The 16,086-nt window shown below is 37.6% G+C and overlaps 1 protein-coding gene across 1 annotated transcript in view; it reads right to left on the reverse strand.

Moving 5' to 3' along the window:
- Window positions 1-263: 263 nt before the first annotated feature.
- Window positions 264-16,086, reverse strand: part of DNER (delta/notch like EGF repeat containing) — a gene marked incomplete at its 5' end in the record, with an annotated part of 53,750 nt that continues 37,927 nt past the window's right edge. The window contains 3 exon segments of the mRNA XM_010162698.1: window positions 264-1,348; window positions 8,181-8,427; window positions 15,235-15,366. Coding sequence (XP_010161000.1) covers window positions 1,237-1,348; window positions 8,181-8,427; window positions 15,235-15,366 — 491 coding nt within the window.

Here is a 16,086-nt window from a genome sequence, read left to right on the forward strand (position 1 = left end):
AGCCCAGATTTGCAGTCAGATTCACTCAGGAACAGGCTGTGGTTCATATGGCCTGGACTGCAGGACTGCATTTTTGCTCCAGTGCTGTTGTTGCCTCACTGGTAACAAGGTTACCAGAGATTGCCTTCTTAATAAAGTCAGTTTTTTTCCTTTTCAAATTAACAGCTGGAATTTAGTGTTATTTAGATGCTCATGTCCTTTCAAAAAAATTATAGATAACATTGCACTTTCAAATGAAGAACAACAAAAGAAACAGCTTCAGCCTTCACTTGATAACATTTATTCAATATTTTCTGAAATAAGCAAGAATTTTAAGAAGCCCATAAGCAATCAAATACAGCCACAAAACCCCATACTGATCCTAAATAAGAAGCACTATGAGAAATACACAATATTTCATTAAACGATACTGTACATCAACAACCTTTAGGAAACAAACAACTCAAACTATATGCTTAGTTTACTCACAATATAAAAAACTTTAACCTTTAAAGAAAAATATAGATTCAGTCCAATTGTAGGATCCAATCCCATGCCCACTGAAGTCAATGGAAGTTCTCTCATTGATTTCAATGTTTAAAGGATCATGTCCTTACGTTGCCTCAAGAGGCACTTTAATTATTATACAAGGCGTAGCCTGAATACTATTACAAAAATGTCAAACATCAACTTAAGAGTATGTTTCAGCAACTTTCAGGAAATAATGGAGAAATAGGTTATCTATCCATGCATGGAATAAGGCAAAAGCTAATTCATTCAGATTAGGAATAATAATTTTTACTAGTTTCTCTTTCACAACACAAACATTTTAGACTTTTTAATTAATGGATATATTATATATCATATTATGCTTCACGTTTTTCCTACCTCTACTGAGAAAGCTGGCACTGACATGTCATAAAGAACTCTTCATTAATTATTGTTTTCTGTTCTGTAACAACCACAAGAAACTCATCTGGGTTTAGTAATAGTGTCTACCAAGAAAAAAGCACACACTATCTTAAGCTTATAGTTTATAGAGCTCAAGGTACATTAAAATGTAGTTCATGAAGTTCACAAATTCTGTTTTAAAATATTTTTCCAAACTAAAAGCTGCAGAAAATTGGTTCTTAAATATTCTACAGAAAATTCTGAAGCATCTAATGGTTTAAATTACTTATGCTTTCTTCTTAAAAATATTTAAATTAGGTTAGTAGCCCATCCTTTTGAAAAATTATCCAAAAAAGATACACTAGATTACAAATCTTTTGTCTTAATCAGTGTAACCAAAGGTTTGTCATCTGGGCTGTAATCTTCGTAAGCAATGGGGGTTGCATCATACATGGCAGGTCGGGATTTCTTGCCAAACCTGGAAACAAAAGAAAGCTTTCAGTGACAAACAGAAGTATGATCAAAATAACGGCAACAACCCACTGAGTGATGGTAAGCAGTCAGAAACAAAGCCAGAGAGCCTATATAAATTCTAAACAGTATTGCAACATGTCAGAAGTACAGAATTTTAAATATCTGGACTGGAACTTTTAAAATATATGCATCAAATTAAAAAAAAAAAATCTTCTTGCAAACAAGAAACAGATTCCATATCAAAGGCCACAGGAATTCTGTTGCAGAATTCAGCAGTATCAGAATATGGAAAGACTAAGGAAGGCAAGAGCGAAACCGATACAGTTTCAACAAGGCCAGAATTTTATTTTGGAGCCTGCTCTAACAATCAGTATTAAGGTCAGGTCATATATATTTACAAAAAATAACTAACAGACAACTATGTGACATTAGCATTTGGAAATGCAACAGCTGTGCACTGAATTGAGTTATAAGCCGTAGACAAAGCATCTAAAATACTAACTTGAAGACTTTGCTCACCTGAGATCCACTTGAGAAGCAAGTTAAAATTATCAACATGCTATTTGCAACACTGAAAAAAATTAATGGCAGTTGCAATGCCACATAGACACACTAATCTAGCAAAGGTTCATGAGCAACAGAATCGTGCTCCTCCTGGACATGCATTGCTGCTCTGAACCAGGTTGTCCCTGCCTGTGCAGAGAATCGCTGTGGTTGCATGGTGTGGCCCCAGTGCTGGCACATCCAGAATTCCTTTAGGTGCCTTTGCACTACATAGACAATCTATCACTCTTCTGCTCATCTATTAAAAATAGTACTAAAAATTCTACTTAAAAGTGGAAAAACTACTAAAGTGGTCTGACTACAATTACAAGAGCTTTACATAACAAAAAGGATCATGAGAGAATGAGGCAAAGAAGGGCCCAGTCTGCTTTCCTTATGAACCTGATGCAGAGAAAATATTAACACAGAAAAAGAAAGACTTATATATGTACTGATCTACACAAAGGATTTTGTTCTCTCCTTCTTATGGACTATATTAAGTCTATAGCAATTTAATCTGTGCATACTAGAAGGTGAGATTCAGAAAATTTAGATTTTTAGGATAATATTTGGACCAAAATTAACTTTATTTTCTTCCAAGATTTTTATGAAACTTCCTGACTTCCAATTTAATTCTTTTCTGTTTTCAGTGATCTAGAATTGTTGACGAAACTAAAATGGCTGGAAGCATTATGATCTATATGGTGGAAATTTCATTTTTCAGAGGACTTCAGCTGTCAATAAGGCCATACTAGATACATTTCCACACATCAATGTCTGCTTTCTTCTATAGTTTCCTTTAATAAATACAGACAGATCATGTTCATTCATGATGGATAAACTTGATTTTCTGTAAATGAGATAAAATTCCAAGAATCGAATTAAGGAATCAAGTTATGGCATCTTACTACATCAGAAGCAGCAATGGATTCTCTATCATCCTTTTTCTCCATCGCTCTCAAGGGTTTAAAGGAAAAAGAGCTTATTCACAGATACAAATGATGATTAACATTGTCCAGTGACTTAAGTCAAATTTTGCCCTTTCTAACATGTAGAGAATACATGGCGTGTTGCACATGGTGAAACAGTACAAAGTCTGTTCTCTTGTGTAGGTCAGGGTTGACATGTGCCCCTAATTAGAAAACACTGAGAAAAGACCACAGCACATGTGCTAGCTATTTGTGGCCTGGCTGAGCCATCTAGCTGGTAGACCACACTGCTTTGATCAGGCGGTTCAGAAGCCAGTCCCCAGTCGTAACACTAGAGTTAACACAAACCTTGATGGTCTCAAAACAGAGTTGTTAAATGGGAAATCTTAGTTCAATGGGTGTGTATCTAGTAGGACTGCACAACGATCTTAAGCTATTTTATTGTTTAATTGATGACATAAAAGAAAACATAAAACAATTACCAGTACAATCTGTAAGAGACAATGATTCAAGGGATAATAAATAGTGAAAAGATGCAGGTGTCTGCCACAGAGCATACTGGGTCAATTAATAGGCTGCTTATAACAAAAGCACATACAAACAAATGAAGAAAGCTTTTTTCCAGTGCAACCAAATACAAGATTATTTATCTAACAAACAGTGTATACCAGGTGGGGAAATCTCAGTCCTGGGAAATGCTGAATCTGGAAAAACACTGAGTCTGGAGGAACATGGTGGATAATCAGTTTAACATTAGCTTTAATGCCATACTGTGTCTGATGAACAGTTATGTGCTTCAATTGGTAAACAGAGTGTATGAGTAGGACTAGGGAACTTCTATGGCCTCTATATTTACCACTGACTTGTCCATTCATGAGTGATGATAGTGTTCCAACACATGCATCAGAGCTACTTACCAGTGGCATAAGGATCATCACAAAGTCAGGTAAGTGACATGAGAATTAGAAAATATATTTAGTAATGAAACTTTGAATAGGAGCAACCTGTGTAACTTGACAAAGAGAAATCAAGGGTTCCATGACAATATTGGGGACAGTATAGATTCAATGCAGGAATATTTCTTGGCACAGGCATCTCCATGCATGTGTATGTATGTGTGTGTGAGATCACAAATTCTACTTCAGAACCAGAAGGATCCTTAGAAGGACATTTCTAAAGATGGCTAACCAGAGTCATTAACCTCAACAATTCCATTCAAGTAGAAGACTTTTGAGAACATTGGACAGCTGAACCCCAAGGAAACTATCCTCCAGCTTCTGTGGGATAGACTGGAATTCAGAGTTTTCCCAGAAACAGAATAAAGAAACCACATGTTGCTACGCTGTTCAAAAACAGCAACTAGTATAAGGAGTTCACAAATAAAGTTTAAACAAGAGAAAGAAAAGAGAGACAAGAATTAAAAAAAAAAAAAAAGCATACCCACAGGAGGAAGGGATTTTTCCCTCTACAGGATGAGAATAATGAGAAGAATCATTTCCTTTGCATTATTCAGAGAAAAGTCCACGTACACTAGTGGTATTTTGTATTCCTTAGTATAATTGAACTGTAATCCTACAGTTGCCACAAGGTTGAGGCTCTGGCAGAGGACCAAGCAATTGGCATGTGCTGTAAAGATCAGAGCACTTGTGCATGCGATCACGCTTTCACAAAGAGGTATCTGACTGAAACTCATCACTGAAACCTATGTCAGGAAATGGTAAGAAATGAGCATGTGCTGAAGCTCATCAGATTCAGGAAGCTTAAGATGTTGCAGCCTAACACAGACAACTTGAACACAGGAACATGGAGAATGTGCAGCAGAGAGAAGCTTACCCTGCTGTGACAAGATGACTTAATCAGAGTCTGATGAACCAGACTCTTCGACCCACACAGACAGAACAAGAGTCAGCATGTGAAAGTTAAAATTAAAGCAGCTACACTGTAAGTAGTGTATGATATCTGCTGCTAATGATATCTAGACACACAAAAAATTACAGTCTCTCTAAGCAGATATTTCATGAATTCAGTGTGGATGCTTTTTTGAAGTGAAGGATCCAGATCACTTCAACAACGGATCCTGGTTCCAATTCAACAAAATCTTATGGCTGCAGTATCCAGTGGTCAACTATTTCATTACAATGTTCTCTTCTGGCTTTAAAATACATAAGCTTTAACATAAAGGAGTATTTATTTACTCTCTGTATAATGAATACTAAAGAGAGCTGTGCTTAACCTTGTTAGAAAACTATCTAGTTCTCATTTGCTAATCCCAAGAATATTCACTAGAAGTAGACATTTATTAGTAATGATCCTTGAGCACATTCATTTTCTCTTACAGCAAGTACCTTGATTAGCAAAGATCACATTACAAAAAAACGATCAAGAAAAAGACCTGCTGAGAAACATGATTGAGTACTTTTTAAAATAATTACTGAATACACAACAGGCATCCACACTCCCTGGACACTTACTGAGTTTTACATAAACCTTACATTTAAAGAAAATAATCTACTCACTCCTCCTTAGGTAGGCATCCATTTTCCAAAATTACCATTAAGTTTAGGTGTCTAACTGGGAAAGGGAGTGATCTCCAGAAAATACTGAGAATCTATTGTGTGGAAGTAGGTCTCAATTCTGAAAGTTCAGACCTTGGTATTTTTAATATGCAGATTTAAGAGTTTAGGTAAAAATAACTGTAAAAGTAGTGCTCCTTTTCCTGGATTGAAATGATGAAGCAATGGTTTGTGTCCTCTTGAAACCAAAATAAACAATAATCTTCACACGAAACCTCTGTGAATTACCTGACTTAGCAGCTCTATCTTGGGTTTTATATGGCATCCATTCTCTGAGAGGCACAGAAATGAAACATCTATTTTCATTTGCATTAAGTAGAAACACCTTTCCCAAGACAGGGAAAAACCTTTATTGATGGGTTCCCATAATGTGATTTTTAACTGCATAAGATGGAACTGAAAAATCATCATTAAAATATCCTAATATAAGAACTTCTTCAGAGACTGTTTAGCCCTGATGAAAACCTGTTTTTCTAAATTTCTGCCTTCAGTAATAAAAAGATTAATTCAGAGCAATCCAGATATCAGCAATAAAGACCTAGCCCACCTTCCAAGATTTGAAAGGTTTAATACAGGAAATCTTTTACCATTTCCATTACCTGCTGATGAAATGGTGAAAGGCAGGGAAAATTCAGATTAAAAAGATACTGCCTTGCTCATACGCTTTTCCTTGGTACCCTTAGATAGAAAGCCAACAAATTTGGTCTAAGAAACAAGTAAGAACACCCAGGTGTTTCACGTTGTTCCTCAGGAGACCAATTCCAGTCCCCAGGGAAGTGCAAAGTACCACTTCAGCGAGTAGTAACTGAACAGGATTGACACATCCATTGCTGCTGCAGCAGTAGGAGGGAGGTGTTTAATTTGAAAGATTAACAGTATCATTTTGCACCTTGCTCTCTGCCCTTGGAGATGTGCAGTACATAACAGTAGTCATTCAGAAGGCCAAATAATAAAAAACTATTAAGCTTTTTATAGGCAACTTCCTCTTCTCCCAGTACACTACTGAAGAAAAAAGGAGTTCTTAGGATGCATATGGTATGAAGATGCTGAGCTCCTACTGGAAGAGATGTAAAGCTAAGTGGTAAAGGAGACTTCAAGAGAAGATTTAAAAGAACACAGATTTTTATTGCTATGTTAAATCGACTATATACATCTTTCTTTTTAAAATATTTACTGACTAATACATTCTGACAATGAACAAATGTTTTATTGTAAATCTAGTTGGAACAGTTTCAAAGCTGCAATGTGATTAACTGAGTCTGTGGGAACTCCTCATCCATTTCAGATAACTTTAACTACTTCAGTGGTGGTACAAATTAACCTATTTCATTTGCACTGAAACAGAACTGGAGTGTTCAGAAAATGAATTACCAGAAATCACCAACCAATATGCATGCATTTCTCCATGTCAATGCACAGGAACGTGTCTCCCTCCATTCTTTTAAAAGAATTCTAATGGTAAGATACATAAACACTCTTGCTGGAATTTGAAGGGATCTTGATAAATTGAAGAAATGGGGAAAAAAAACCCCAACAAAACTGAAAGTTCTACCTTATTAAGAGAGATGTCAAATACAGAAGAAAAAATGCTGGCTAGGAAGTAAAATGGCACAAAGGATCTTTGGGTGAGGAAAAGGTCTAACAGGTCAAAAAATTAAATCATCAGTCATTACTGTAATGCAAATTTTAAAAAAGCAATCAGGTTTCATTTTCAGATGTATGAACAGGAACACCATAAATAAGATACAGGAGGTGACTGGTTCATTTGGTACTGGTAAACCTTCAGCTGGAGAACTATTTCCAGTTTTGGGGACCACCCTTCAAAAAAAAGAGAAAGACAATCTGGAGTGCATCCCAGAGAGACAATAAAAAAGCTGACATGATCCAGGAGTAGATACTGAGAGAATGGGTTAGTTTAGTCTAGGGAAGAAAAAAGTTGTTTTACTTTGTTTGGTTTTATCATAAAAGAGATGGGGGGTGACAAGACGTCCGATGTACACAATTATTATAAAGGCAACAGTGATAAATTATTCTTTATGACAACCTGAAGAGCAGTAAGAAAGAAGTGGCCTAATGCATAGCAAAGAAAATCTAGGTGGGATTTTAGGAAAGCCCTTTCTAACTCTATTCAACTCCTTTGGAGGTTTTTAGACACAACTGTTAGCAGGGAGTTAGGTATAATTAATGTTATATCAGTGCAATGGCTTACACTTGAGCCCCTGAATCCCTTCCAGTCCTACTTTTGTATTATTCTGACACCCAATGCTCTGGCTTGCAAATGCTCCATTAAAATTAAAAGTTTTTAAAAAAATTAAAAATAAAAAAATCACTATCTTTAGGAAAGCAAGAAGAAATATCTTAATTTCAAGGCAAACAGGAGCACAAACATGAGTGATTTGAAGAGACACTCACTAAATAATCTGGTAAATTAGTCACAAAAATCAACGAGCCTTTGCTCTCTAATCAAATTATTTGCATGTATCAATTAAAGAGCATATATATCCCAAACAGAAGATCTTACAGGCTAAAAACTCTGTATCTGTCCCTCTTCACCAGTTACACCAAATAAATTCAGAATAACTCTCTCTATTTTCAAGGAGCTGTGCTAGATTATCACATTTCAGATGAAGACACAATAGGGATCAAAAAAGAACAACTATCTATGCCGGTGACCCTGTCTTTTAAAAGTGAAGCAGCCGATTCTCTGCCAACAGCAGTTAGATGCACTATGTGTGGTCTGAAATTACGTATTGTAACAGATTACTTTTAAATTACCATTCCCAGAACAAACCTGGCATGTCGGATAGAAGCAATTGCACTACTGAATTCACTGTCAATGCTTCTGCAGTTGTAAAATTCTTCATAGGCTGGTCTGGAAGAGCCTTGATATTCAATGCGGCTGATGCGACATATGCCCACAATCAGAATGATCAGCATCAGGACAAATGCTACGCAGAGAGCCCCGATTATGATGTAGAGGGAGTGACGAGGCATATTTGTTAGACTCTCTGCCATATGACCAGACTTCCACTGCAGATCTGCCGATAAGAAATAAAAAGTTATCATTAATTAGTAATTTATATCCTTCCTGTTGAATATAATTTTTTTATGGTATTCACTTTCAATATTTTTGTGGAGACTTTTGAAGCTAGGGGGATATGTAATTTCAACCTTCCCAGGTTCCGTTATGGATATGTCACCATGCCTAACATGCAACATATTTTAATAGCACTATCCTGATCCTTCATCCATCTTTTATGTAGATTTTTAAGGTCATACAGGAAAACTTACCTAGTTTGATCCCTGTACAACCCAAGTCACAGAAGCCATCTAGTTATTCTTCATTATGTCATAATATACTATATGTTCTCTAAAGGCAGGCAGGTTCTATGTAAAAGCTTCTAGTAATCCAACAATTCTCTGTGCAGTTTGTTCTAATAGTTAGGGAACCCTGCTACTATAATGTGAGATTTTCTATGTATTAAACATACTTGGTTTTTAATTTGAAACACAGGTTTTTGTTATGCCTATCTCCACCAGACTGCAGACTTCAAAAGCAGCATTTCAAGGACAAAAAGGGCATTACATAAGGTCCTACAGTACGGAACCCAGGAGACTAGAGTCTTCCCTCAAGCATAGTTTTCCAGAGAGGTCTCAGAGCAGACCTTAAAGTCAAGTCAATCTGGAAGAACTTTCTTGTATTTATGTATTCCAGACCTTCTTTATAAATATTCTTGATGCACAAACTACTGTCTATCAATGCCAAACAGATTGTCTGTCAATTGCTTATGTTCTCAGATGTGTTTTTCTCTAGTATGGGTCAGAGTATTTCTAATTAACCTGTACTTCCCTCTAGGGTTCATTTTTGGCAGTCTTTTAAGCCTACGGTCTCATAAATTATTTCACATCAGGAACAGACGAATCATTCTGACTACAGAAATCTGTCACTCTGCAAAAGTTATTTCTAGCAGGTGGCTGTTCCTTTTTCAGATGGACTTCTGCTTTGCACTGGTTTAGAAACTCCCTTTACTTAATCACAAACAGTCTGAGAACAGGGCTATCAAGCATACACTTTAGGAATTTAAGATATTAGAAGCCACCTCTCAAGGAAGTTGATGATGGCAGGTAACAGATTTGAGCACCTGAGCTGAAATCACAAGTTTAGTGGCATCTGTGGATATAATCTCCACCTATAGTAGAAATACAGAAGAATGCATAAGTAAAGAAAAAAAACAATCCATTTTAGAGGAAGGTAGGAGGAAAGCCTAAAGCTGTAACATGTGGGATTCACCTGGGCAGAGTTTAAAAGAATGGTTGATCTTTGTTTACAGTAGTAAAGGTTGTCCTGAAGCATCTCTGAACTTGGGCTTGCTTAGACTTTTTGTCTGCAAATGTGAGCTGGGTTTACAGGACTGCTTGTTTGTGTTATCTTCTTGTGTTATCAGCAAAATAAAATATGAAGATTAACAGTTTATACGCCAAAGATTAGAAAGAACATGACAGCTCAAAATCACAGTATTTTCAGTTGTCATAGTAATGTTCATAAAATTAATTAAGAATTAGATTTCAACATGCATGACATAGTCTGTACTAGAAATTCTTTTTAATGTTAGTTTTCAAGTAACCACATGATTTCACTTACCTTGGTAACTACATTAATAATCACAAAAGCAGTAAAGGTCGTAATATTGTCATGATATTAACAAATAACCAGCAGGCATTAGAGAATTCATATGAGACATTTTGTAGGCATTTTTACAGTGGATGCTCCATTAACATTTAGGCAAATACATTTAATTTTGAAAGAAAAAATATCTTCTTTATAATTAAGATTGATTTAATCCTATTTAATTGGAATTGATAACACTGGTAAAGACCGTAAGATGATATAATAAATATCACAGTTCATCCAGGCAACATAAATCTATCTCTTGTCTCGTTTGTTGTATATACAGCACCTGAAAATTATAGAGTACACCTTGACAAGAAGAAAACCTTGAAATCCTGTTAGTCACTTCAAGCAGATACAACAGCTGGTGAAAAAACAAGTAACTATTAATAGGAAATAGAGAGTTGTTCTACAAAAAAGACTGTGGTGGTTTAAACCACAGGTAGACCATGTGGTCCTGCACTCACTCCTCCCACCCAGTGCGATGGGATGGGAGTCACAACAAAGGGGGCACGGATTAGGATGAAGGACAGGGACAGCTCACTCACCAATTATTCTCATGGGCAAAACAGACTCAACTTGGGGAAGAAAAATCAATTTAATTCACAGAATCACAGAATGGTGGGGGTTGGAAGGGACCTCAGGAGATCATCTAGTCCAACCCCCCTGCGAAAGCAGGATCCCTATACCAGGTTACACAGGAAAGCATCCAGGCGGGTTTTGAACATCTCCAGAGATGGAGACTCCACAACCTTTCTGGGCAGCTTATTCCAGTGCTCCGTCACCCTCACAGTAAAGAAGTTTTTCCTTAAGTTTGTCTGGAACTTCCAGTGTTCCAGTTTTTGCCCATTGCCCCTTGTCCTTCATTACCAATCATCCAAGTAGCACAGTGAGACATAACAACCACATCTTACAGCACCTTCCCCCACCCCTCCCTTCTTCCCAGGCTCTAATCACTTTGCTCCCAATTTCTCTACCTTCTACCCTGCAGCAGCAGGGCAGGAGGTTGCAGTCAGTTCACCATTGCTGCTCTTCCCAGCGTGAAAGTCCAGGAACAAAGTGTTCCAAACCGAGCTTCCCATGGAGTCACGGACCTCTTGGGGGGCAGCTCCCAGCTCCGGCATGGGGATGTGTATGGGCTGCAGATGGGTCTCCAGTCCAGTGCACCTCCTACCCCACCCACAGCTCTGGGGGTCCACCCCTGCTCTGGTGTTGAACTTCTCTGGGATCTCAATACAGTCACACCTGCCCTCGGGCTTGGCTTTCTGCTCCAGCGTGGAATCCTCCTACACATGGGTATCTGCTCCACTGTTGAACTTCCATGGGCTACAGGGACCTCCTTTACTTTCTCCTAATCCATGCAGTTGAACAGGATGTCTGAGGTTCTCTGTCCTCCCCTTCCCCCTGGCAATGAAGCTCTCTCTTTGTTTAGACTGATGGTTGTCTTTTGCTCAGGTCAATGACCTCTCCTCCAGGTTCTCTCCACCTTCTTCTTTTCAAGGCAGTCCTTCCTCTCACAAATATGGATTCACAGAGGCATTTCTTTATTGGTAATTGTCTCAGTCTGGGCTGGGAAAGTCTACCTTGGAGCCAGGTGAGCTTCACGAAGCTTCTCACAGGGTAGCCCCTTCCCCCACTACCAAAAATGGCCCCCACACACACACACAAACCCAACACAAAGACTAAGTACCAACAGCCTCCTTCATGACTAGTAACTGAAAAACACAAAAGATAAAATGTGACCCATTGTAGTCAAATGACTCCAGACCACCAGCTCATCCCCATCCTGAGAAGTCTCAAGCTTGGCTTCATCATGTCTTTTTCTAGCATTCAGAGGGATTCAGACAGAGGAATTCTAGCATTCAGAGGTGCAGTACAAAGGAAGCCAGTATGCAGCATTTAAATTTAATTTCCAATACATTATGCACAAATTGCTGAAACAGTATGATAAATATGACAAGGAAATATGGAAAGATGAAGAGAAGCAGATTTACTAATAGACTTAATCTTCAGAGCTGAGCAGAAATCCATTGCACCATTTACTCAACTCCAGTGAGATTGAATGTGCTGCATCTATGTATAAAAAAAGCTGGATGTGGCATTTCTGTTTCTAGATATGATCAGCATTGAGTTTGCATCAGCTGGTCATCTTATAGCTTAGGGAGACAGTGAGTACAAAGACCTTCCCCCATGGACACATAGCTCTGTAGAAAAAAATCTGCAGATCAAAATGCTTTCAAATCCTTTCTGCAAAGTGATTTTTTTCTTTTTCAAAACTCAATCTCTCTCTGTTTGCATAATCCTTTATATACCTGTTAAAATCCAAGCATTTTAGGAAAGCTTCCACAGCTTTGTGTATAAGTCACTGCACTGGTTAGAGAGGCTGCATGTCCATACTTATGTCTGACTATTGTGAAGTATCATGGTGTCCAATAACAACACATCATTTTATTTTGATGTTGTGTCAAAGTGACTTTAATGGCAAGGGAACATCAGACATTTGCTGATGGCAGTCTTATTGAAGAGACTATTGGTAACCCTCAAATTTTAAGCTTACTTTTTCTTCAAAATATATCTTTATGTGACTATGCAAAGATTTTTTTTTCCTGTTTTCATTCCTTCAAGACCAATCCAAACTAGAATTTCCTAAATTGTATTTTCATATCCCCTTTGTTATTATTATTACACATATATACACTTTATTAGTTATCCTGATTTTTTTTATAAAAAAGACTGTAATTTCAGCCTCTTCAATTAAGAGCAATTGCCATGAACAATACTATATAATTTATTCTCCAAATATTGAGACAAAAAGACTCTCTGGTTGAGAATCAGCCTTGCAGTGTTATCAATGCCAGTTAACACTCAGATAATTTCTTGCTCCCTGTCACAGCAGTCACAAGATAAAAGACAGATCCATCAGTAAAGGGTTAAAACAACAAAGTGCTGTTGCTTCTTCCCATCATTTTAACTTACAAAGTTTGCAAGTGTGTAATACGAGCAGAAAGTCCAAGTTCTTGAGAAGCAAGGCCACTGCAGTTCAAGTATAAATAGATGCGCCACATAGAGAAATACGCACGAAGCAGAGACAATCCTCTTGCTCAAGAGAACAAAGTTTAAGCAGAGTTTTATCCACTGTCTCTCTGGTAGCCTTAGAAATCAGGTCAGAAAGGAATTAATATTGACCAACCACAGATATAAGTTTGAACCTACCTGTCACATATAGTGCTTAGGGGCATGCATCCCTCACAGGGGGAAGCAGGAATAACTGAGTGGCTGGACAGTAGAAAAGACTCCTTCCACCCTCTGTTCTGCTTCTCCCATTTCCTATGTGTTTATATGCACCTCACTATGTATCTGTGGTGTAAACAGCCAAACTCTTAGTGACTAGAGCATGACAACCAAAGAAGGACTCCAGAGCAACCGTCACTGATCTCATATAGCACATCTGCAGGACTCAGAAAGCATGCAGGCCCATCTGTTTCCCTTTGATGTGTATTCATTCCATAACATAACAGAAATTTAATTGTCACTGTATGAAGGCACTCCAGGAAGTACATTTCCAGGATGATTATTGCTTTCTCCAAGAACACTCATCTGTCTGTCAGCCCACTACTTATTAGCTAAGGCAGGCAGAATTACACTGCCTTGCTGATCAACTTGGACATCCATGTTTCAGGTTATCACTAACAGCACTCTTGTCAGTAAAAGCTCATCTGAGCATGAAAAATATGGTGCACAGAAAGCACACAATATTGTGGCCCCAACACCACGATGGTCCTGTACCACATGAGAAAGTGCATGTGCCATTCACGGACACAATAAAAAGGCAGTGCTGTCACCACCTCTGAACTAGCTAGCAATGCTCTTCTGCAGTCTTGACTTTCAAGAGAAAGCACTGAAACTCAAATCATAACCAACAATTACAGGGAGAGGAGGTTGTAAACCTGTCAATATAAAACTTTTGTGTCAGTCTAGGTATGAAGAGTTGTCTTCTGGGTTAAAGACTAACATCAAGAATAGAAATAAACTTAAAAAACAGTAGACATGTTTAAGTAAAGTTTAAGTAAAAGAGAGTAAAAAAGAGAAGCTTTATGTGCTTCTTGTGTAAATGAGATCTAGAAAACATTTTTTTATTCCAGCCTTTGTGTAGGCATTTTCTCATGAATGTACAATAGGAGCTTCCTGAGTCCGTTCTTCTGTTTATTTTTTAATCTTTCCCTTACCCCTGCAATATGAGCTGTGCTAAGTGGTGTAAATCCCCTCACACAAACATGTCTATCTGTGTAATAACTTGAGGGGATCTATGACCACAGTACTTGAGCATTCAAGCAGTTAAATACTCAGCTAAAGCCCCTAGTAAGGACAACATCTGTAGCCCAAGAGCAAGACATCAGGGAAACACAAAGTAGCTCTGTGAGAAGCAGAACTAATTAAGCCTAATTTCTGTTTTAACTCTTCCACAGTTGGGCTTCATGCTTTATTCCTCTCATGGACGCTCTACTGCTCCATAAGGGTGCAGTTACACTGAAGCTTTTCTCTGTACTAAGAAACAAGATCACACTGAAGCTGTTCCTTCATTAGACCCACTAATGGAACCTCTCTAAGTCTTACTAAATGCTTATGAAACACTTTTGTTTTGGAGACATTTACCTTTCTAAGAAAACTGGTGGAAATTTGCCTATAGTTGGAAAAGTTATTCCTGAAAATGTTAGTAAATGCATGCACATACAAGTCACAGCACAATTAGACACAACTTATTTCCTTAGGTAAGGAAATTCAAAATTGTTTTGCTGAAACATTACTACAACTGCAAGTCAATACAAGGCTGTTAGGATCATGCCTATAGTGCTATAGAAGTACACTTTACCCAAGGTAAGTATGAAAGTAAGCTCTGAAGCATAAGTGAAATTAAAAGGCAAACTGCTCAGTGCCCAGCTGTGAGACAGCATCTCTGACAATCTGGTCCAACACATCTCAAAGTAAGGTGCCCAGAAACAGAATCTTCTAACTTTCATAGCTGCTTTTGAAATGTTACAGCTTAAAATAAAATGCATTTAACAGAATTTTAATAATTTACAGATGATTCAGAGTATTTATGCAGAGAGGTGTTTAGAGACAAATACAAATTTCTCTATTATATTCTTAGAAATTTTTAGAAAATGGCAAAACTTACGTATTTCGCAGTTTGCACCGACCCATCCATGTGGACAATGGCAGGTGTAACCACCAGGCTGATCTATGCAAGTTCCAGCATGGTGACATGGGTTGCTGTCACAGTCATTTACATCAATTTCGCATTCTTCACCTTATTTCAGGAAAAATAAAAAAAAAAAACAAACACACTTCTATATAGTGGGTGCCTCATGTAGCAGGTCCATTATCAATAATTTAATTTTTCTCTAGCTGCAAAACACCTGATAGCATCTTTGTTCTCAGAACATCAAAAGTATTCTATAACTGTTTCAAGAAATAAGTCTCACGTAGCCTCCAAGAAGGAAATATTATCCTCATTTGACCAGGTGAAAACAAAGTCTGAAGGCTAAATGACTTGACTAACCTCACTCAGCCTATGTGTATCTCATTTCTTTAAAGGTAAGTTCCATCCCAATAAAATGTAGTATAACAATTTTTCATGTAAATTCTGAAGTGCTATACAATAATGTAGATAATCAGTGCCTCTGAGAAAGAGCCACTGTACAATGGAAAGCTAAGTCTGTTCAGAAAAAATGCCCTTTAATTAGCACAGATCAAAAAGCATGATTTGATCTATGAAACAGCTGCAACTGGGTTTATCTCTTATTATTACACTGGATACTACCCTACATGACTAACAGAGCATCAGGCTGTAAATTATCTTGACAGCAGATATTTGGATTACACCAATCATGCCAGTTTAAATACAAGGCCAAAGGACTAAATGGGCTGCTTACCATTACTCTGAAAGTGTAAATTGATTCATAACAAGCACTTTAGGGCTTTTAGCAATTGCATATTTAGGTAAGGGAATGAGTTGTTTCTCCAGCTC

Source organism: Antrostomus carolinensis, unplaced genomic scaffold, assembly GCF_000700745.2.
Source record: "Antrostomus carolinensis isolate BGI_N321 unplaced genomic scaffold, ASM70074v2 scaffold18022, whole genome shotgun sequence".
NCBI classification, from domain to species: domain Eukaryota; kingdom Metazoa; phylum Chordata; class Aves; order Caprimulgiformes; family Caprimulgidae; genus Antrostomus; species Antrostomus carolinensis.